Raw genomic sequence first — 24,639 nt, 5'->3', positions numbered from 1 at the left:
ACCACCACGGTGCAGGCACTTCACCATCAGCTGTAAGGAACCGGGAGACCACGCTCTGATAGTCAACCCATGACTAGTAAGCTCGTCTCTGAGAGAAAACTAATCCTGGCTGGAGTCCCAGCTCCTCCTGCTAACAAAGAGTAAGCCAGTTCCTCGTGAGACTGGGCTGAACAAAAGGCGACCGCCAGGAGGACATCACTGAAGGGGAGCACCATTAAAGCAGGCATTTCCCATAAATGCTCTGCCTTGTCCATGGGAAATGATGCCCCATGTAAAACACTCGTGGGTCAGCAGCTGGCCTGCAGCCGAAGCCTTGTTTTGAGGCTGCCAGGTGAAGGACAGACGTGCTGACGGCTCCACAGCACCACAAAGCTGGTAGCTTGGCACAGCCTAACCCACATCCCTGCCCTGGGCTGGGAGGATGCAAAGGCTCTGCTGCCTTCCCACATCACTAACAACCCTGCTGCAGGGACAATATTAGGGTGGCTTACAGAATCTGCCCTTTCCATCTAAGATGAAGACACTCTTCGAGGAAAACACACACATCCAGACAGAGGTAACCAACCCCTGCCCATCAGAAGAATGGATTCCTTCTGGTGCAGCTTGCTGCTGCCGGGAGTGCTGCCACATTTCTGAGACTTTCAGAAGGACCCAGCCTGCATGGCTGGTAGAAGACACTAACCCACCTTTGTCTTTGTCTCCCCACTCCAAAATAATCTCGAAAGTCCAATCTTTAAAGCCACCTACAGCACCAGATACCACTCGTGGTGGAGCCATGTTCTAATACTCAGAATTAAAGCTCTTTGTGGTTGATGTAAGCAGCAGCAGCTCATACAGCGAGCTAAGCTACAGCCAAAGGCACAGCCCTCCTCAGACTTTGTCAAGCATTCTGTTAATAGTGTATGAACACCATCTGGAGTCTAGTTCTCTGGGACCTGGCGCCTTTGAGCTTTAAACCATCCTTCTCACCCTGGATTGTATCACTACACTACACACACTCTTTAGCACTGCCAGAGGGAAGCAAACAGACAGTAATTGTAAAGACAGGAAACACATCTGTCAACTTACACTAATTCTTGCTGCCAGCAGGCATATCCTGAGATGCACGCTGCAACAGCATGGCGAACGGGAAGGCACAGAGCTGGGACTTGCTGCCACGGCAGCTTGGGAAAAAAATTCCACTTTTCCACAACAGTTCTCGAATAATCTTCTCACAATAGCTCTTTTTTGCTATGTAACTTACGTAGGCTGTGTGGTGGCCTGGAGGACAGCACGACACCAGCCCCAGGGGACTGCATCGTGGCTCAGGCCGGAGTGAGGCACAGCTCCACGCAGGCTCCTCTGCAGCCCTGCCTGAGCGACTCACCCCATGCAGCACCACCTGCAGCTCGCCCAAACTTGGTGAAACCTTGGTGTTCTTACTCCTCTTTTAAATGCCATTAAAGGGAGTTCTTTATGTCCAGTCCAGGGAAAAGCACTCCTGCACCCCTCTCACCCCTGTGCCCCCCAGCGTGCAGCAGCCCAGATGCTGAGCAGGTCGGGCACGAGGCCGCCGCTACCTGCTGTGTGTGGTGTTTGCCCTGAAGCCTGCCTCCTGCTCCTCAGAACTTTGAGGGAGAAATAAAACAAAAGAAATCCTGTGAAGGATACGATGAACATTCAAAATTACATTATCCATTTCCTTTCAAATAGCAGGCAACTGTAACTGAATGAGGAAGTAAGGAAAACAGATGGTTTGTCAAGGTAAGGAAAAGAAAGCTTAAAAGAAAAAAAAGCAAAGCTCAAACAGCCCTGCCTAAAAAACACCACGGGTGTTTGCAGCTGGAAACATCGCAGAGCAAGTATGCAGAGTGGATTTTTTTTTTAAGGTAGACCAGCTGAGCTTCTGCTCTCCATCCCTTCCTTTCATATGAACAAAACCCAAACTTCAACCCCCCCACACAGAGCTGGTGTATTGACACTTACTGTGTTAGAGTAAGCAACTTTCCTTCCCTCCCCCTCTATTTAAAAAATAAATAAAGAAAGAAAGAATTCCCCTCCTTGTAACAAACTGCAATCTACATAAACAAAAATTTAAGCGCTGGTTTTATGGTATGTTATTTTAAGGGAAGGGAAGCAAGGAGAGGGCTTTCCCACGGTTCATTGTTGTTTTTTGCCAGCATAACAGACTTTCAGTATCAAAATGCTCCCCATGTTAAGAAATCGCATTAAGAAAATCTTTTCTGTCTTAATTTAGCTTGTTGATATTCAGACATCACAACAATAGCTTCCTTAGCCAGCCATAAAGGCACCCGGGGCATTCTCTCTGGCCAGCCCCTGCTCTACCTTAGACGGGGGCTCTTTTTCTCCCGGCCTCCTCTCCTGTGCTCGGGGAGGTACCTCACGGCACCCCCACATTCCCCTCCAAAAATGCTCCCAATTTACCTTTTCAGAATAATGTTCAGCTGGAAGAGGTGGGTAGTCACATTGCTCTATTTTTTGGCAAAGAGAAAACAGGTTCATTTTATCTCCATAGAAAGGACTCTGAAGAGCTGCCATCTGGAGAGAAAAACAGAGAAAGCGTTTCAGAAATGGGAAAGCTTTAATAGCCCTCAGTACTGCCGATTTGCAGGAGCAAATTTCGTTCTTTGACTGTGAGCAAATGCTGCCGCCGAGGTCAGACAGCTCCGCACACCGGAGGGGCTCCCCGAGGTCCCGCCGCCCTCGCAGGGGGCGCAGAGCTGTGGCTGTGTCCCCAGGCCCCACTCAGCCCCCACCTTATGGGTCCCCCCGAGCCATCCTGCAGCAGGCGGCCGGGGGCAGCGGGCTCTGGGCAGGGCTTGCACCACCTTCCCTGCACACACACAGAGCCACGCATCTCTCCCCCCTGCACCTCATTACACGGCGAAGTCCCTACACGTTTTCCCATCGCTGTGGTTATTTGCCAAAAACATTTCAGACGTAGAGCTGTCTGTAAACAGCGGCCCAGAGCACGCAGCACAGAAGAACCGGCTCATTTACATAGAGGAAGGGTGCTCGTGCTGCTGGGCAGCCGGTTAGAAACCAAACGGTTCAAAGAGGACTGAAAACCTGATAAATGTGTTCATCTCTTCACAAAGCAGCTCCGCTGTCTTTGATAACTGTTACGGTTTCAACCTGCCCCGGTTATGATCATGTTCAGAACAGCCAATGCATTTGCTCTCTGTGACTGGTAAATTTTTAATAGACTGCTACAAGAAATAAATGGATTGATTTTGAACATTTGGCTACCTAGAACACAGAGAACCTTTTAATGTGAGTGATGCAGTTCAGCCTTTACAGGAACAATCATCCCCTCCCCCTGCAAATTTGCTATTTAGGAGAGAGCATCCCAGGCAGTTTGGGGATCCAAACTGCTGAAACTTTTCCCCATCGGTCTGGGCTTTTTCCTCTTCAGATGCTGTTTTATTAATCCAGTATTTGCATCTCCAAACCCACGACAGATGTCTGACATAAACAGATTATTCACCCAGCACAGAGAGCACAACGGAAGGCTCTCGGTGGGGAAAAACTCCTTACAGAGCACACAGAGGCTCCTTACAGAGAGATGTTTACATGATACTTAAGTGTCAGGAAGGAAACTGCATCTCTGTGTGTGGAAAATTGCCTATACTGCAAGTTTTTAACCAGGAGGTCTAAATGAGCACTGAACAACGCGCCCCAGGAAGGCAGCCCTAGGAGGAGGTGCTTTCTGAACACAGGGGGGCACAAACCACGTCGGTGTCAGGGCTGCCCACCGGGACCCACCAGCACCACACCACGGGGCTGTGCAGGCGGCCACGAGGCACAGGAGCAGGATGCTCGTTACCACCACAGCCCCATCGCTTCTTACTCCGTGCTGTGCTGGTCCTCAAGGCTGCCCAGCACTGCGCCGCACTGCCCTGCCTCCGCCTGACGAAGCGCCACTGGATAATTGTTGGCATTATCCACTCTGTTTAGATATTTAAAGCATTTTGCCACGAGCTGCATCAAATTGGCAAGCTTTTCATACTGAGGCCAGCTGAAGTTGAAGCTTCTCACTATGTCTTTAACAGGGGGTTATTTGATAATTATTAGTCTTTTGCTCATTACCATGCGCTGTGAAAGCCATCAGAAGAACACTGTCCTGCTGCTGACACACAGCAAGCTCCCTGCAGAATTAAAAACAGTCAATACTGGATCTTCTACTCTATTATCCTGCAGTTAGGAATCATGACTGATGGATCATTAGTGCCTTGGTGACAGGCAGGCAGTTGTGAGTGGGGCAGGGTCTGAAAACGTTTGGGTTTCATTCCCAGCCGTTGGACGTGGCCCGGCACGGGGTGCTGCAGGGGAAGGCTGCAAAATTGCACTGCAATGAACATACATCAAGTGCTAAGCAATGCAGGACACGCTAAGAGAAACTATACTTGGTCTGAATCATAAAGACTTCTTTAAAACAATCTAAGGTTATTACATTTCTGCCTTGCTAACCTGCAACACGCATTGGCACAATGAATCCTGAGCCTTACAGAAAAGCAACAAGAAATGTCCTGGGCATTTGCTTTCATGCCACTTATCCAAGGTTATCTTCCTTCGTGCCTCCCAACTAGCTTTTTTTGCACAAGACTCTTTCAGAGATATTTATCAGATATCCAGAGTGGCATAAAAATGGCAAAGCAGAATATCCCAAGGTACCCAAAGCACACTGAAGGACACAGTGAACGGAGTACACAGCTCCCAAAAACATTTCAGGAAAATCACAGGCTTGTTCAGTTTTCTGGCTGCAGTGCTCCAGGTGACACAGCTTGCAGTGTTTGCTGTGCCCGTGACATTCACTGTGCTTGGCTGCAGGCTGAGAGAGAAGAGGAATTACACTTGTAACAGCTTGTAACCCGCAACAAAGGGCTGACCAGCGGCTATGGCTGTCCCTCTCTGCAGTTTCACCCACCATTATCAGCAAAACAGCAATAATGAAGAGCCTTTCCTCATAAGCTTTATAGACCCGAGGTTGAATAATTGAGGACTAGTTTGTGGGCTGCACCCCAATGGCAGGCAGCAGCCCGGAAAGCCTCGGTGCCTGCAGCCCTTCCCAAGTTTTTGAAGGCAAAAGGGTGAAGTTATATCCCTATTGCAGTCATAATGGCAACAGGCAGACCAGTGGGGAAAAATTACACACTGCAATTAGAGCTTCTAATCTCCAATTAGAGATTGATAGCAAACTGCTCCCAATCAGCAGAACAGAAGAGGAGAGCCCAGCACGCAGGACTGCTCCAAGAAAAACAACCACGGGCGCGTTACGGAGGGTGCATAAAGCAATCACGGGTTAAACAAGGTCTCCCAGATTTCAATAGAAAAATCAATAATTTCAGCCTGGTTGAAAAGGATTTTTCAATTCCCATTAACTTTCCCTTCCACATCCAATTAAGTGGTCATGTGCAAAAGAGAAGAAATGAAAAGGAAACAACAGAGGCTTCTGGGGTGGCAGACACAGGGAATTAAAGGGGGAAGAGGCGGCACCCTGGTTGTGGCTGGAACCGGTCTGCGGAGGGCCATGGCTACAGGCGCTCCGTACTCACTAACAACAGCTGATGCTTCATTTGGGTTTGCTTTTGACATTTTGATTAGAACAATTACCGCAGGACAGCCAGATCTCCTTTTAAAATGACCACCATGCAGGATGACTGGTTGAAAAAATACCTATACGGGAATCGCTGTTGGTGCTTAAATTGGTCATCTTGCCAGAACTGCTGAAGCCATTGCTTGTAGCTATGTTCTTGGAATTAACAACTTATTTTCATCCCTCCAAGTGATCTTGCTGACAGATTTCTACAGAAAGTGAGGGATGAAGACAGTTGCTACTGTATTGATAAGATTTAATAAAAATCACTGTACGGTTATGACCGTCAAAGTTAAGTGGTGCTATCTGGCATCACATCCCAAACCCCTCAACGTTATATAAGTGGATTCCAGTGGACACGCACATCTCTGAAGGCAATTTGTACATTAAAGCCCTCTGCAGCTTATCTGCACAATGTATCTGGAAAAATATCAGAAGTGACTCATAACCAAACAAACATGGCTTCCTTACTTTTAAGCCAAATGGAAAAAGATTCTTATTACAAGGAATTAGCCAAGACAAAAATATGTCTCCTTCAAAGATGCATGAATCTGATTTTTAATTTTCCAAAATCTAAAAAGTTTAAAAAGTCAAGTAGCTGTTTATCTAGCGAACACAGAATTGGTAACCGTCCAGTCCTTCTTGGAATTTGCAAGATCTCACAGCTCTCGTTCACAAAGTAAAGGCTTACCTACGTAGGAAGTAAATTTAAAAGTGCTTCAGATGCCAAATCTTTCACGTTACTGTAGTACTGCTACTCCTACCAGAGAATTATGTTTAGTGCACAATTAAGTCTTCTTGAGATCTAAGGAGTACTAAGACTACCGTGCCATAAGGAGACCATATTGCCTGCAACAAAAACATATCTTAGCACAACGCTAAATATTTCTCTCTGCATAAATCTGGAGTCCCATCTCCAGTACAGCTCAGTCTCAGAACTGACTCAGAGCAGCCCGATGGAGAAGGTTACCTCGCTGAACAAGCATTCAGCTGTATTAGGTGAGTATTCTTCCCAGAAGTGGTTAACAGCAACAAGCACTTAACTCCTGCCAGAAAGAGCTGTATCATAGGAAAATTTGCTTTTTTACTGTCTTGTCCTAAAGGTTTGTTTAACCAACTAGCTGAATTACATGTTTAACTACAGTTGTTTTCATATCTAATTAGCTCACAAAATAATTGCATTTTCACTTATTCTCTCATTCCGTCTAGCTGTGAGAAATTGCAGTGAGAAGAAAAATTTCATCATTTCACATAATTGAAAGTAACTCAGGAAAGCATGACCCTGACACTTGGAGGTCTATTATCCAAAGAGGATGTGAGCAGTAGCCTTATAATTAAACATCCTAGGGATTTTTAATTCTCTGGGCAAGGATAAAAACTTTCTAAATGCTGACTTGCACTTTCGCTTGAATTCAAAGATGACACATACATTTAAAATTATTAATGACCACAATGTTGTTCCAAACTCTGATTTCTGATAAAAATGAAATCACAAAACCCAAAGTAGTTATAGTCATAGCACCTATTTTTAAAATGCATGTAATAAACACATGTAAAAATATTTTAAAAACTAGTTACATGGTAAGCATGCAGTTCATACAAAGTGTGCCTGCTTTGTATCTGTGCATTTGTCTGTAAGATAATGTACAATTAGAAAATACTCCAGCTATATTCTAATACAGTTAAAGGAACGGTGATTTCATGTTATATAAAAACCCTACTTTTCATTATCAAAAGCTCTCAAAATTAAGATATTCCAATTGGTCAGAATTCCATTAAACAAACCAGTAGCTTACGTTCAAATAAGTCTTCTATTGTTAGAACAACTGGCATTCAGGAAAGACTATGAATACGCTGCCCTCATTACAGCTCTCCTCACAGTCAGAAGAACGAAATGCAGTAAACTGGCTTGTTTGTATCTGTATCCTCAGCATCTACTGGGACCTACTAAATTAACTTTGTGTAAGTACCATGCTGTATGGCACAATTTCTTTGTTCTTCAAGTTCAAAAAAAAATCACATGATGAGTACAGAGTTATTTTTTCAGAAAGTTTCTCAACAGCTAAGCTAAAATAAGTCTGACCTACTCAATTCCTGTTTCACTATACTGTGTGGTTAAGACAAATGGGGAAAAAAGTTAGAAGATACTTACTTCATACAATAAACAGCCCAAAGACCAGATATCAGATTTAAAGTTATAGCCGTTTTCATGTATTCTTTCTGGGGACATATAGTATGGAGTTCCCACTGTAAAGAAAATGAACAAATGAGGAGTTACTGTCTTAGAAAGAGACAGTGCAACCTGCATCGTACAGAAGTTTGACTTTGCTCAAGGACTAGGTTTAGCACATATTGCTCATTAGAAGAGACTGGCACAAAAATTTGGAAAGAAGTCATGGTTTCAAAGGCACATTCTTATGTAGAACCAAAAATATAATCACATGAAAAGCTAGAGAACTGCTGAACGTTACTGGAAATATCTTTTGTATTTCTGAAATTTGAGGAAAGTTATCTCCCCCTTCCAAGTACCGCCGGAGTGGCTCACGGACAGAGCTGTTGTAAACGATCATTCTCCTTTGGTTCACTCAACAGCATATGAAACTGCAAGTTAGATGTCATGAATGTACACTGCTAAAACAAGAATCCTGTGACAGCACATCCATTGAAAGTTCACTTGACATATACCGCACTAGCAGCATGACAGATCAGCTGCAGATATGACGGGGTACCCTTTTTAAGAGTTCAGGAGACCATTTACTGTAGCAGAGAAATGGAAGTAACAAGTCTGACATCAGACAGGTATTCGAAAACTTTCTGGAAGAAGCAAGATAATAATTCCAAACTTTAAAACACTGTTCCAACTCACAGTCATGTTAGAAGCTGTGGGATTTCTATCTACTTCCAGAAGTCTGTATTTTATCACAAGAAATTTACTACAGCATTTTGGACAGGACTTACAGGAAATTATTAATAAATTCCTTACCTCAAAAAGGCTCTTTTTAAAATCCTAAATAAGTTTCAGTTGTGGTACTGAAAATACAAGACATCCTGGCAGTCTCAGCTACATCAAATAATCCTCAGATACATCATTTATTAAAACATCCAAGGACTTTATACGCTCTCTTTTCTCCTGCGTCCCTGTCCCCTGTCAATTTTTTTTTTTTTTTTCATTTGGCATTCCAGTGTATCCTTCTCCTAATTAAAGACGTTTCTCACAAGATGGCAAATGCTTCATTTGCCCGTAACTTTCAGTTTACAATTTCTTCATTCTAAACCCTGACCACAGACAGCTGAAAGATTCCTAAGCAGATGAACGGTGTTAGCGACAGGGGGGAGAACTGCCACCGCCTTCCCCCAGCTTTCCTGAAGGGGGGATTGGCACTCTGTAGGAAACAAATTACTTTTGGAGTGAAAAGCAACAACTTCCTGAAAGGCAAAATCCCCCTCAGAGCGCACACAGGACACAGCACAAACCGGGGGGCTGCTGAGGTCTCTGTGAAACCCAGGCAAAGGCACCTCAAGCGCCGTGAGCTCAGACCACACTGCGTTAAGTGCACAGGTGAGCCAAAACTTATCTGCATTCCTCTGTCATCCAGAAAACCTAAACACAGGCCAGGATTCCACTGGTACAGGCACTGTACAATTCACAGGACAGAAAGATGTGTACAGCCTCAAATAATTCATGGGCACATAAACCAAGACAGAGAGGAGCAGTTGGGCACAGGGCAGCCCCTGGGCGGCCAGGCAATACTAGTTAGTACATCAGCATCCTAGCAGAGCTGAAAATCAAAGACAGAAATATTTTCTTAGGTTATTTAGTCAAAACAAAGAGCATTGATTTGAAGTTACCACTATCAATGCAACTACCCAATTTATTCCAAAGCAATGCATATATACAACTCTACTCATCAAAACAGATCAAGTAACCAAGAAAGGGGACCACTTCCCTGACTGGCTCATTTATTTGGTCCCCCAGGAGTTTCAGTAATCAGGAGCACTACATGATGAATTCAGCTTGCGTTTGCAGGTCATTCAAGCAAGAAATTACTTCACTTTCAAGGTGAGGAGTACAAAGCAAGAAAGTACATTTTTGCAAATTCTACACAGACTACAAGACGGGAAAAATAACACATGGAGATTATTATATTTCCTTGCTCAGTAATATCACATCCAGCCTAGGAGTATGCTGAACTGATGTTGTCCCAGATCTGTCTGGCTTTAATTGCCAGGAAAAGGCCTCTACATGTGGATTGGACCAGAGTTCTGTCGATAGTCAGTACTTTTTAACACACTGCAGAGTAACTTCACAGAACATCCTGAGCAGACAGGACTCATTCAAAGAATCCAGCAAGGCTTTCCATGGATGTCTCCCCTGTGCATGCAAAATGCACACGATGGACAACACAGGTCTCCAAGTAATTCCCATACAGCTTCCAGATTTCCGTGGAAGAGCTGCACTCGGTTAGAATAGCACCGATTCATTTTCCTCCTTAAAAACATGCAACTGTGGAAGAAACAGTGATTAGTTAAACTCTTGAAAACAGTTCTGGAAGTCTCCATTGAACATGAGCATGTAAGACACTTTGCTACTTTTCACTTCTCAGTGCTTCTTCTCATCTGAAATCTGACAAGAAAGTTACCAGACTAGACAGAAGAGAAAACTTCCTGCCCTTCACCAGCAGGGAGTGAAGGAGCTGTGTAGGGGTGGACCACAGCACCCAGAACTGGCAGGAGGGAACGTGGAGGTTGTTCCCACTCTTACTTCCCGAGGTCTGCGTGCTTCAGAGGATGCGGTGCCAGCGGTGGCCTCCAGCAGTAGCTGCTCTTGCTATCAGTTATTCTGGGTCACTGCGTAACGAGCTCAGAGCAAATAACAATGTGTGGGCTCTAAAGTTATGGCCTTGCCTTCCGCGTTTGCAGGGGTCTGCTTGGTAGGCTAAAATTGTCGTTTCGGATAATGCCTTAAAACAACCTTCGATCAAAGCAAAATGACAGGGTTTACAACACGGATGAGTGCGTTCTAGTCCATATTTGATTTTTTTGTGCATTAGTCTGTTCCATTATATTAATAGGTCTGTGGAGCAGTCCCTGCCTGATCTGATTTTATGAAGCCTACCTTGCACATTTACCTATCATTACTGTAGTGTTGTCAGCAAATGTACGAACAAGCAGGACTCCGCGTTTCAAAACTGATGCATTAATTTTTAAATAACTGTCATGATAAAAGACTGACAAGCCCAATTCTCTTTATGGCTTGTCCAACATTATGTGGGAATCTCCTGTAATGAGCATCTTCTAGAGAACCGCACAAGACTTCCAATGCAATCAGTCAGGGCTCACCATTGCATTACATTAGTCAATTTGACAAGAATAGTCTAATCAGAGACTATTAATCAGAAACTTTCTTTGGCATTTGCCCTGCTGAAAATACAAAATATTGTTCAGATTCAATATTAATCACCAGCTGCTAGAGTAATGCCTTTAAAGTTATAAAGGTCACAAAACGATAGAGAAGAGTATGACTAAGCAAGCATCTTCCCATTCTATTCCTGAAAGTCGAAGCACTTCACTGAATATCAGCCTGCTTCACAGACCCCAGAACAGCATTTCTTCCTCCCTTCCCAAGCACCGTGTGTGTGTGTGCACAGCTAAAACGCCTGTGTGGACCAGAACAGCTCTGGTTCAACACCCAAGTTAGGGAAATGCTAATTATTCCAAGTTAAATTAAGAGCAGAGTCTCTTGTTTCACCAGGAAAACACAGGCAAAGTTATCTCAGAAATAAAATTCAAATACCTTTCCTCCCATATATAGTTGGGAACAAACAAAGACTACCTGCAAATCTGATCCATGCTTTTAGGAAGCTCTCTTACAGAGCCTCATTCACTGAATTTAACGTACCACAGATGAGTCTCTTGCAGCAGCACTCTCACACCTTCAGACAGATGTCATTAGACAGAAATCAGCAGAGAATATTTCCAAATATTTTATTAATTTCTGTACTTTTTTTTTTTTTTTTTTTTAAGTATTATAAAATATAAGTCTTGAAACTAATCTAACTCCATAGCCATATTTGGTTGCAAAATGTAAGAGCAATTGATTAGGAAAGCTTTTATTGCTTTGCCTTCACCAGCACCTTCCAGCTAATCTTCATACCGAGCTGAACACTGTTTCTGTATCTACCACTTTGCTTTCTCACAGCAGGCAACAGAGTTCTGAATATGAAAGAACCTAACAAATTCTGACCTTTATTGTATCTTTACAGAGTATTCCCAGTTTCAAACCAAGAGATATCAGAGAGCAACGTGGGCCTCAAAGGGGTAATACTGATTAAAGCATTCCTTCGTCACCGAGATGTTCCACTCCTGTCAAAACAAACTTCGTAATGTTTTGAAATACTTGTGATTTTTGAAACATGTTCATTGCAAATGAAACAGGCAAAGAACTGTGTTCAAAAACTGGTGATGCCACCCCTTAAAAACTTGGTTGTTAAAAACAAACAAACCCACTCAGTTTAAAAATAATAATAAGGTATTTTCAAAACTACCAGCTTAGCTTTAATATGCTGGACACTAAAGCGTATGCCATGAACATGTAGTTACAAAAAATATTTCAGTAGGTTTTAATAATATCAGGTTATGCAAATACAGCACGGAAACAATTCTACTTGCAAGTGACAGTCCACAACTCTCACCTGCTGCAGATCTCTCCAGACAAGCTCATAGGCCACAAAGAAAAACGTACAGCATTATTTAAAAGGAGTCTGGTTTTAAAGTATCAGTTTCTAAAAGTTTGTGTAATTTGGGGTATATTTTCACATCTTTTCGCAGAAGAATAACTTGGGAATTAGCTCAGCTTTGGGTAATTGTTTATGTATTGTCGTATTTTCAGGAGCCTTAATCTTCTCCTAGTCTGTGTTCTATAAGAACACATGAAGTTTCTGTCAAGGATAAGCTTCTTTGGACTACTGAAGAAACATTAAATAATAAAAATGAGATATAATACAGCTCTTCTTTTCATCACCAAAAAAAAAAAAATACAAAAAAACACTGAAAGCCTGAGCAACTCAGCTAAGAAAAATAAAGAGCAACTCAGGTTGTGCTTTTCTTGCTTTAGCCATTTTTTAGTGCCAAAAGTACTGGAAAATTTGCAAGTGCCTGAGAGGACACAAGCATGTTGCCTCCACAGCAGAGACGTGACAGCAAAATAAAAATAAAACCGTGGTCAAAGGCACTAAAATGTACATTAAATTACTTCAAATCTCTATATGAGGTACTCACACTAATTGTCTCAATGAAAGGTTAAAAATAAATAAATCTACTTATTCCTACAAAAGAGTGTATTTTGTGCATCGTATTTCAGCTCTTTCTAGTAGACCTGTTGCTTTAAGTTCTCTTATTTTATTTATTTAAGTTACAAATACAACTCTACCACGTCTTTAGAGTCAGATTTTTATATGCAGGTATTGCAATATACCTGCAGCAATCATTTTTTTACACAAATACTGTACTTCAGGCACATACGAAAAAGCTAAAATTTCTCAGGATGCACAGAATATTGGCTGTTGTAATATTAGGCAGATTTCTTTTGTGTGTCTCTCTCTTTCTGAAGGAAAAAAAAAAAGCCCCTCAAAGTATTGTGACTTTGCTTCAGATGATAAAATAGCTTGGCAAGCCAAGGGAAAAAAAAGGACAAACAATCTATTTATAAAAGAGCTCTTCTCATGACGGCAGAGTTACTCCCCGTTCACCCTCATATCCAACAAGAAACCAGAAGGAACGTGCAACACCCCACGTACACCAATCCACAGCTAGTTGCATGTTCTAAACTGGGAAGGTTTGACTTGCATACATCCCCCAAAAGGAGAATCTGCTCCAAGTTTATTCTTGTCCAAGAATAAATAATAAGTCATCTGGTCCAAAACAAGACTACTCTGTGTAAAAGTTTTTCCATCATTGCTGTTTTTTGGTTTTCAAAATGTAAAGCCAATCAGAAGCTCGGATAATGCCAAGTTTATTTGGCTAAAAATGAGCGTTATACCATTTCACAATAAAACGGCCCATTTTAATAATAATGGAAATTCTCTATATTTATTACAGATCCTAGTGAAACAAAATCTAGCATTTTATTGTTAAACTTTCCAAAGTCTTAAATGGAGTACTTAAATATTTTGCTATTTATAATATCATTATGATATTTACAAGTAATTAGGTTTTATGGCAAATGTTAATGACAGGGCTTTTCCAACATGCTTGTTAGAAATACCTTAACTGACAAGGTACGCCTCTGGATGCCGTCCTCGGAGATTAACAAAATAAATAATGGACACGAGCAAACACTGAAGACAAGACAAAACAGGAATACTTCTAGCCCTGTTAAATTGTGAATGACGAACAGGGAGACAACACCTGAGGCACGCTGCCCGCCCGCAGCAGCAGGGTGTCACAGCCGGGTCTTGCAGCGCCTCCGGGCGTGATGCCCTGGGTGAAGCCCAGGCACTGCCTGCGGCGAGCTGGGCCAGCAAACCGGTGCCTCCTGGCTCTGGGGAAAAGTACCACGCAACGGGGGGAAGAAAACTAGAAATGAAATGAAATGCTCACATTCTAAATAGCAAAAGAATAGGCCATAAAAGTTTCTTCATGAAAAGAGTGATTGGTGTTAAAATAAGAAAAATGAAAGAAAAATTCCTCCTCACCGTGGGCTGAGCTGCCTCTGCCCCAGTGCCACCAAGCTCTTGTAACAGCCAACTCCACCCCGACCACATCCCGCTGGCACCAGGAAAGGAAGAGGCAAGGCACCATGTGGTGACAGCAGCAAACAAAATCCACCTTGGCTGCATTAATTACCTAAAAATCTAGGAGCTTCCTAGCAAAGCCCATGCACACCGAGAGCTCCCAGCAGCTCTGATCGCCGCTTCAGCCCCACTACAAGAAGGGATGGCGGGGGGCAGTGGTGGGTGAGTCTTCAGCCTGGCAGCTGGAGGGATGCCATTGCTTCTGGCTTTCTTCAGGGATCCTCCTCTGCCTCTCCCAGTGTGCGGTTTTGTTATGGCCACAGAATGGATGGTGGGCAGGAGGTGCCCGGGTGCCCGCTCCAGCCGCCCCATGCTGCCCGCACCCGATGCAAGGCTCACCAGCCTCTCCTGCGCTGTGTATGGGCAAATCTTTCATTTTTCCTTCATTACGCCGGCATGTACTGTCACTTAATTTTTGTGTATGCAATCCTTCCTGACAAATATGATCTGCTGCCTGGTAATTCGTCTGACGTTCATTCTGCTCCTTGCTCTAATTACGGCTCCCATCCCTGGCGCAGCCGCGACCACGGCCCGGTGGTACACCTGTCAGGCGGGTCATGGCGCCGTCGAATGCCCTTTTATGCCAGTCTGATGTTGGCAAATACAAAGGAAGGGTAAAAAAAAAAAAAAAAAAAAAAGAAAAGGATGAACGTATTTGCATAGGCCCTGTGTTCGATTCATGGGTCAGCAGCCAGAGAAAGGATGGCGCAGGGTGGTTGCCAGGGCAACGGGGCCCGGCTCCGGCTTGGGCCTGGCCTGTGCCAGCCCCGCGTGCATCACTCACGGCGACTTACACAAACATCTTCGTTAAACCAAAACCACGATCTGCATCTTTCCTGCTGCCACGAATCCTGTATGTCTGGCAAATGACCAAAAGCAAACAAAAAAACCACACCCAAACCCAAAACCTTCAAGTGTACAGTATTTTTTGATTGTAAAAATATTCTTTTTGCTTGCACGCAGGACCCACTGCAAATGGCGTTCTGTCCATGCCCCCACAGCACAGCACACTGTCTCCAAAATCACTCGCTGCTGCTCCGTTAGCATTTTGCATCTCATTCACCTGTTTCCAGGATGCTGTTGGTCTGAGAAGTGCAAGGTTCACACAGAAGAGGCTCAACTCTTCCTACAGGAGCCTTCTCAATTAAGAGAGAGCAACCCTGGTAAAGGTCACGAGCTCGGCTTACATGTGCAGCGAGCTTCCCAGCCCCAATTTATCCTTATTAATGTACTAAGTGCAGCAGTCAAGCTAGATAAGATCATATAATTAGACACGGTCATATTTTTGCCTGTTCAAATGATGAGATTGTAACTTTCAGTGAAGAGGATTTATTTTAATCTATTAGGTATAGTGTGCATATCCAAGGGTAACTTTTGATGCAAAGGAAAATTAATATTTTATAGAAGTAAACTGGAGAAACATCTCACTTTTTCTAAGCACACATAAAATAAGGCATACATCTTCCTTCTTTACTTAGAAGTGGACTTAGAAGCCCAGTGTCATTGCAGAGTACTCTCAAATAAGTCTGCATTCATTTAAAGAAACAATCAAGCAAAACTTGCACTCGGTGGAGGAAATTGCACAAATGAAGACAAATAGTGAAACAAACAAGTCGTGTGTTCCAAAATCAACCGAGAGCACTAAATGTAAGAGAGCTTTGATACCATGCTAAAGGCAAGGATCCTTCTCTGCTGGAACACAGAAATACCTCTGACTCAACAAATACAGCCACATCAACAAGAATGGAAAATCAGCTATCTCTCAACAGAGTACAGACACTCAGGGGAAAACTAATAATTATGAAATATTTTATACTGTAAGACAAAGGATGAACTGTGTACACTGTATACTTTCCTATAGTATTGTAGTTAATACTAACAGTACTTTTTTCCTATGCAGAAGCAGTTTCTGTGTAGTTCCTTCATGTTATCAAAACATCAATATTTATCTTTTGATTCATGCTGAAAATACATTCTCCTCAGAAGAGATTATTTTTCCACAATACCTCAACTTGTAGAGATGAAAACATACAATAAGATTATTATTTTTTTTAAGAATGCTCTTATGAGACATGAGAAAAAGCATACTGTCGCTCTGGTTTTCTAGTTTTGCTTTCTCTTGTAAGATCACACATAGAGGTTTGTTTTTTGTAAGAAATAAGGTTTCTTTGCCAGATTTTGTAGATAACTTACTTTTTAGAAGTCTTATTGCAATTTTATAATGATGCAAAAAATTACTTCTCTGCAACACATGAGAAGGTAAGACTATTAAAGAAAAACTCTGTGAAATCATTTAAATTTATTCATTTAAAAAAGAAAGAAGCAACAGATATCTTATAACTTGAACAGACCTTTTATCAAAGACGTACAGGTTTACTTATAAGCAAACTTTGAAATCTATCTAAATGAAACCACTTCACAGATGCAAAACTGATCGGAAAACAGTTCACTATCTAAATAGAAGGCTACCTCAAGTGAAGTCCTGCAAAACACCCGATAGCCCCAGTGCTTTGAAGATATTCATTAACCACAGCAATGCTATTGCCTTTATGGATATCAAAAATCTGGGATGAGCCAGAGCATAGCAGAGTACAGAAGAATATTTCAGAGTGATCAGTGTGAGAGTCTGGAAACAGGATACAGTTCAGCAAGAATAAAAGCAGGGTACTACGCTTTGGTGGGAACAATCAGCTGCACAGACTGATTGTTGGAGCAGGAAAACAACCTTCAGATACGTGGAAGGCATTAAGAAAACTTGGATCTTTAAAGCCTGAACTGAATTTCAAGTCAAGTCCCTCTCTGGAACAGACAAGCTCTGAGAGCTTTAAACACCTCCCTCACCTCAAACACCATCACAATCCCTGCTCAGGGGAAGATGTCTGAGAAGCATCTGCTGAAAAAAAGTTGTCTGTGTAACATCTAATTCTAGTAAGCAGAGTGCAGGCAAGCATGCTATTTAGAATGGAAAAGCTGCATTTGTTACATTTGCTTTACCAAGCCAGACATGCCAGAAAACAACAACAAAAAACAACATAACCATCAAGTGGAGTTTTTAAGCAAAAAAAAAAAAAATCTAGTAATTTTTGTATGAAGACTCCAAATGTTTCAATAGTATTTAAAAAGGAAATCACAGAAAACAATGGTATGTGCCCACCAAATCAAACTTCTGTCATAACAAGAGGACAGAAACCACTTCCTTTGAACATCACAGCTAACAACTGTACAGCAGTGCTTGCTTAATGTCTAGAAGTATCATCTTACCTAAGGAATGTGCTGCAGTGGTTTTAGAACTAAAAAAACGGCCTAATCCAAGATCTCCCAGCTTCACCACCCCTGTGGCTGTTATAAACACATTGGCTGGTTTTATGTCTGCAAGGAGAAAAAGGTAGAAGGTCAAAGCCACAAAAGGTTATTTGGTTCTAATACTGCAATAGAAACATAGCCCGGAGCACTGCCTGTACAGGACAGGCTTGTGCAGAACTGTGTTTCTTCTCAGCTTTGATAGGCTGAGTCTTCCGTGACTTCAGGTTCCATACACACACAATACAGAACATACTTCCCAGCACACAAGAAATACCAGTGAGGGAAAAGTCGTAGGAAACAGCGTAACACAATAGAAGCAACCTCTTTAACTGATGGAATCAAAGGAATGCTTAAGTTTGCTTCCTTTTGGAAACAATCATTTTCTGCAGGAAACAGTACTGCCTGCGTGGTCCCCTGATACCACTGGCAAATTACTGTCCTACCACACGCAAATTCTGGGCTCTATGCAGCCTTTTTTGCTTGTGTAGATTAGTAGAATTCTGGTTTCCCAAGTAGCCAGATCAGGATACAAGTTAGAAAGGCTATTTTCTCATGGGTCAAAGCAGACTAAATACACATGGTTCCAAATTTCAGCTAACAACAGTAGAACTAACTCAGGTACAACTGATAAGCTACATGAGGGGTTAGATACAGGAGCAAAAGTGATACTACTCTGCTGAAAAAATGGTTAAGAATTCACTACTTCTAAGGAGAAGAGAAATAGCAGAAGCAGCACAAACTGGTATTAGTGCCTTTTGGGATGTTTGCACAAGTCCTTCACAAAGCATTTTAGTTATGCTGCAAGAAGCAATGTAATGTTTGGATAAAGCTCAAAGCAAAAAGTTCTAAGACAAGAGATTCAAAAATAATTAATGAAAATGGAGAACAGAGTATGAGAGCGTGGGACATATTTGTATTAATATTTCAGAAAAGCTTCCAAGACAGGAAAACTCTTCTAAACTCTCTAAGGTCACAACTAATATAATGAAGACTATTTCTTAGAGTTCACTGTTATCTAGTAGTCTCAGCATTTTACTTCTGACACTTTTCTAATGGCAAGTTTGACACTTCTACTTAATATCAGTGTCTGGAATACAAAGCAGCTCATCTTCCTAATACCACACTCACTTCGGACCGAATCCTTTAACAATGAGGCAAAAAGACAGAAGGAGAAATCCATCTTGCAAGCTCCAGCCTCTCTAAACATGCATTGGCTGAACATCAGCATAATTGTTTTTGAATGTAGGCGCTTACTAATTGGAACATTATATTATTATTCAGTGAAAAGAGACTGAATTAATGTTACCTCTGTGCATCACCCTGCGGGAGTGCATGTGTTCAACTGCACTGCATAACTGCACAAAATATTTCCACACCGTCCTTTCCGGGATTAACCGTTTCTGCTTTTTAAAATACTGTGGAAGGAAATAAATAAAAGATCAGTTGAAAAGCAACATATTTGACTAGTTCCTGGACTCATGTTAGTCAACTGCAGGTTGCTCGTGTCTTCCCAATCTGCAGCAGCATGACTTTTCTTCTGATTAGCTTTTAACTCCTTCTCTCTGTATGTAGACTTCAATGCAGTTCACTCATTAACAACTATTATGAAAAATATGCGTAAACAGGTTTGACATTTTTGAATGGACACCAATTATAATTAGCATTAATCTCCTTAATTACCTTGCAAAACATATTTAATGCCTCAAAACAACAAATGTCTCAAATATTTTGCCTTAAGTAACAAAAGATCATTAAAAAAATCTCATAAGCATTCATTGTTGTAGTCTATTAACAACAATAAGGAAATATGTTTCCCCTTCTAAGAAGATGGCCATAGCATCAATAAAGTATCTATATTTCTTCTGTGATCAGGTAGGATAATATATTCTATTTTATGCATAATAGGAATATTAAATTAACTGAACTCTCTCTAGTGAGATTGCAAAGACACTGCTGATCAAGACGCACAGATTTGGAAGGAGGCCGTTTTGTGTGCTTTTCTGCAGTGCCAAGCATAGCTGAGTCCAGACTCTGTAGACTTCTGGGTGCTAAAAGCTCTCAGGCAAAATTATCAAAAGCAAAATGCATGCAGTAAGAAGTAGTGCGTCTTGGGGATGGTTATTTCCAATACTTAATTCTTCCTCCCAAGTAACTTATTACAGGAATAAATAATCAGCTGTACACTCCAGCGGAGGCCAAATATGATGATGCATCTTCAAGTGCTCTTTTCCATTTCAGGAACACGCTACAGCTGGGTACATTGTGCAAAGTGCCACAGCCTCCTTCAATGCTTCCCAAAATTGCACTACTTCTGGTTATTGGTCCCTGACTTCTCATTGCTTCTTCCTGTGCTTGATACTGAGCAAGTTCTTCATCTGGAACGCTAACAAAACACATTTCTAATACACTTCCCTTCCAGTGGTTTAGGATTTATCCTCATCCTTTGATATACAAGGTATGACTGGATAACGACCATCTCTGAAACGCTGTATACCCTTCTAGCACTCTACAATCACATTTCTTTTGCATCGTACCCTTGAGAATTTCAGTCGGCAGCATGCAAGAGCAAGAATAAAGGAAGGAAATTGGCTGTTGCCCCTTTCTGCAACTTGTGCTTTTTCCTCTCAGCACAGACATCTGATGTCCGTTGTCACATTTTGTATTTTATGTGAAATGCTGTTACTGGATCGTGTTTGACTCAAGTAATGGCAAATTTTATTTTGCATATCAGCTGTGAAGGGGCACGACCGTGCAATTCCCCAGGCAGCAAGTCTGACAGCTTGCAACAGTTTCAAACCGAAACTTGATAGAGAGCACAGAGGAATTACAGAGGGTGAGGGATAAAGTGTTATATACACGATAATATTATTTAATTCTCATTAAAGTATTTAAGAGTGGATATGCAAGACCACAAGTGATAATTTTCTAAATGTCATGTCCAATAAGACTTGCCTGACATTTACAAGAGAGTCCCAACTCTCCAGTGGGTTATCCAGCAGCACTCTGTTACATCAGCTTTACAATACCTCATAAATAATGCAGGCAACAGGGGCGTGACAAAGACAGTCCCTGTTTTTATCACTCTCGCACCTTCAGAGTGTTGTTACTGCTGTTCCTACCGCCTCTCCGAAACTGAAAATCCTCACATAAGCTTAAATTCCCAAGGGACGGGTGGGGAGCAAGGGCGCCACAGAAGAGCAGGCAGCAAACCTCAGCTCGTCAATTTTACTTTCAAGCTATGTTTAGGAGGAGAATTTAATTCCCTCCTGGTTTTAGTTTTTTTTTTTTTTCTTCTTCTTTTTCCTGTTTTTGTTTCCCCACCCTTTACTTCAAAAAAAAATGAATTCAAATATTTGCACCAAAGGAATGGCAGCATTTATATGACCTTCACAAAGCCTCGTCTTCCTCATGACTGCAATAAACATACGGGAAAGCAGACCAGACTGGAGAGCATTGGCAGAAAAAAATTAAGTTACACTGTTGTTCCAGCTATCAACCTAAGAATGGGCAGAAAACAGAAAAATGTAACTCCTGTTTATTAAGGCATACAAGAAATAATTTTAAGAAAATGAAATAACCAACCCCAACAGATTAAAAAAACATTTAGTAGGGAAAATCTTAAACTAAAAACTGTAAAAAGCTCAAATATTTTATATGATACCTGACAATTATGCTGGCAAAACTTCTTTAAGCTAAGACTTAAAAATGAAGAAAAATATTTGCACATCCCAGGGTGATCACAGCCCTAACTCCTACCCTCACAAGCCTTAACCGCAGCTACTAAGAGCCTGTGATGAACCACAGGCTTCCCAGGATCTGCTGGGAAAACACATGAGAAGCTGGACACGAGCACAGTGCTGAAAGAGGACACACGGGCAGGGCAGGGGCTCTCCCAGGCTGTCTCCTGCCCCTTGGCCGCAGCAAGGCACCAGCCTCCCCCCGACCTCGGCCACTGCCTCCTCACCCCCAGGTCCAGAGCTGCTGCTGCTATCAGGGGTCTGTGGATTAGGTCCGTGTCTGGAATTTTGGGGCTTTCCCCAGGAACTGCTCCGCCAACCACCCACCCCCAGCTTGCTCGCCCAGGGGGACTCTTCCCTGAGATGGAGCAGATTTTCAGGGAAACTGTAAATTTAGCCACTGACTACGGACTGAATGGATAACTTGTTTGACAGCCTTTGGCCTAGTGCCTCATAGCTCTGCTGGCAAAGAAAACAAATCTGTTAATAAGATATTTTAACTGTGACAACAAGGAGGAGGAGAACTTTCCAAACATTCATTTATGATAATTACAGAATAATGATGGCAAAAAAAACAGGTAAAACATGGAGAGAAGGTTGAGAGTGCTAACAAACATGATATAACACATCTGTTCTCACAAGGGATGTATGTCTAAAGATTAACACGTCAAAGAAAATATAAAAGCAGGTGGTAACAGCTTAACTAAAGCTGGTTTGCAGCAATACAAGTATTCCTGAGAGCGACATAAGAGAAGAGCAAGTACTTGAAACATTTTCTCAACCCCAAATCCCTGTTGCAAGGAAAGTCAATACGCTTCCTTGAATGTCTTCAGTGGCAGACAGGCTATGTGAACACCGAATCTAACAATTAGATGTCCTCATCAATCACAGGTGGGATAAATCAGCCTTGCAAAGTAAGGCACACATCCCACCAACCCACACGGAGACCTGCTCCCGTCTGAAGCAGCAGGCAGGGCGAGCAGCAGCCCCTGCTGCATCCCACCTGCCTGCAGACGCTCAGTCTCGGCCCCTCTGGGTGGGTGGCACCGCGAGAGGAGCATCAGGGCTGCTGCCTCCTGGCTGTTCGTACCCCTTTAGAACTGACACTTCCTTACCTTAATCATCTGGGAGAGATCTCCAGCATCTGCCAGCTCCAGGACAATGTTAAGCTCATTGTCTTCAATGAAAGAGTCCAAATACTTAATTATATTGGGGTGGTTCAGTTGCTGCAGATAGAAGAAGTGCAAGGAAAAAAATTATCACGGTGTAGTAACAACTCAAAGATACAAAACTTGTACCATTTTTGTAATCATTATGCAAAATGGTTGATAATAGGTGCAACTACAAACTGCTCTGGGTTACCATATGCAGAGAGCACATCAGAAACAAGTTCATTTATCAAAAACGCAGCTTAATAAAATACTGTCTTGCATAAACAGCAGTATGGCCCAGAACAGGGTGAAGCAGCCTTTTCTCTTGTAAACTCACAAAGTATTTAAAAGCAACATTCTGAAAGACACTCAGTAAGCAATAACTGTTTTTTTTTCCCTGTTAGAATAATAATAATGAAAAAACCACACATACAAATCAATTACTGATTACTGTACTTGATAAAAATGAGTAAAATTCAACAAAAATTTTGATGGAAGTAAAATAACATACAAATTACATTCAGTACGTTAGTCTATTATCCCTGTTATTTATGCTTACATTTTCACTTATTACTTCCATTTAAGTATAGCTTTTTCTTATATTCACAACTGGTATTGTACTTTTTATTTTTTCTGCTCTGTTTCTTAAAAATTTGCAGCTTCTCAGATTGTTATGCTTTATTCACAGGACTAAATTAAGAAACTGGCTCAACAAATTAAAATTTCCATTTTGATATTTTATGTCTGAATTTCTTAAAACGGAAAACTAATTGCTTAGAAGGTAACGGAGTACCCAGATTTCTCTACTTGCTCGCTCTTGCTCATTTTGCATGACATTATCTTTCTCTTGTGCTCTTAGAAATGCAGTGAATTTAGAAACTACCAAAGTGAGCATTTCATCTACAAAACAGCTGTGACTCAACCTGCCTATTTCAGGGGTTACAAAGCCAAAAGAAACACTGTTATGATCCATCATGCTAATCACGCCTCTCTGCATGCACATTAGGGGATAGATTCTCCTTTGCGATGCCTCGACACTAACGCACATTAGTGTTAATGGGATCCATGTGCAGGCATCAGGAGAAGAGCATTCCCACCAGACCAAGCCTTAAATAAATAATAAATAAATAAATAGCAGAGCCCACCATTTCTGCTGAAATTTCTTTCACATGTCTGCCCTCAGGTACATCGATCAAAGACCAACTTCCAGGCAAGAAAGCACCAAAAGCAGGAGCAGAACGGATACGGGTACGGTGTGCTCGCCGGGACGCCTCACGGCCCCCACAGCATCACACAAGCTGACACAGCACAGCCAACGCCAGGACGCTGCACGCTGATCTTGCAGATAAAGGTAAGCCTCTGACTTGTGAGTTGCTTTCTATCTTCTCTAGGCTGCTCTGCCAGGAAAACTCTCCTGAGTTCCCAAAGGCAATGGGGAGTTCAAGCAATCACACAAACCTTCTTCTAAACCTCAGCACCACGTGCCAATAAATTGCATCAAAATACAACAACCCTAACAAGGAATGCAGACTGCACACCTTTGGAGACTTACCATGCTCATGTTCCCCCCCGCAGCCTCTGCTTAGTTTACTGCATATAACAAAACCCAACTACTCACACACAAACGTTGTTTAACTAACACAAAGATTTTAAATATATTTTTTCCATGAAAGAACAAACGTGCACTTTTTATTGACATAATTCATATTGATTTAAAGAAACTCATCAGCTCTAAAGAGGGGTGTTTCTTCTGTGACAGTGAAGTCACACAAGGTCACAAACAAGACACCTGTGCCACTGTGCTAACTTCTGTGATGGCTCTGTGGACGAGCAGACATCCAAGCGCTGCCCACGAGCAGCTGGAGCTGCCACCACCCTTTGCTGAGGCTGAGCAGCAGGATGAGCACTCTGGAGGGAGCCTTACCGAGCTCCTTCCTCTGCTGGAAAATGTGGGAGACTGCCCACAACCTGTCCAAGGTGTGAATGCAGGCGTGTACATTTTCTCTACCTTTTGTCTCACAGACCTTTGGACTCTGTTTTCCCGGAGCGGCTGGGCAGAG

The 24,639-nt window shown here is 42.2% G+C and overlaps 1 protein-coding gene across 2 annotated transcripts in view; it reads right to left on the bottom strand.

The window, feature by feature from the left end:
• Positions 1-24,639, bottom strand: part of NEK6 (NIMA related kinase 6) — a 58,644-nt gene that overhangs the window by 3,898 nt on the left and 30,107 nt on the right. For both annotated transcript variants that reach the window (XM_084299133.1, XM_084299134.1), the window contains exons 5-9: positions 22,544-22,654; positions 18,998-19,106; positions 17,650-17,757; positions 7,749-7,843; positions 2,425-2,538 (exon numbers count right to left, since the gene is read on the bottom strand). In XM_084299133.1, the coding sequence (XP_084155259.1) occupies positions 2,425-2,538; positions 7,749-7,843; positions 17,650-17,757; positions 18,998-19,106; positions 22,544-22,654 (537 nt within the window). The remainder of the gene's footprint in view (positions 1-2,424; positions 2,539-7,748; positions 7,844-17,649; positions 17,758-18,997; positions 19,107-22,543; positions 22,655-24,639) is intronic.

The sequence above is a fragment of the Netta rufina genome (assembly GCF_964035555.1).
Source record: "Netta rufina genome assembly, chromosome: 20".
NCBI lineage: Eukaryota > Metazoa > Chordata > Aves > Anseriformes > Anatidae > Netta > Netta rufina.
Note: the sequence above shows the minus strand (reverse complement) of the source record. Positions and strands in the feature narration are given on the sequence as shown.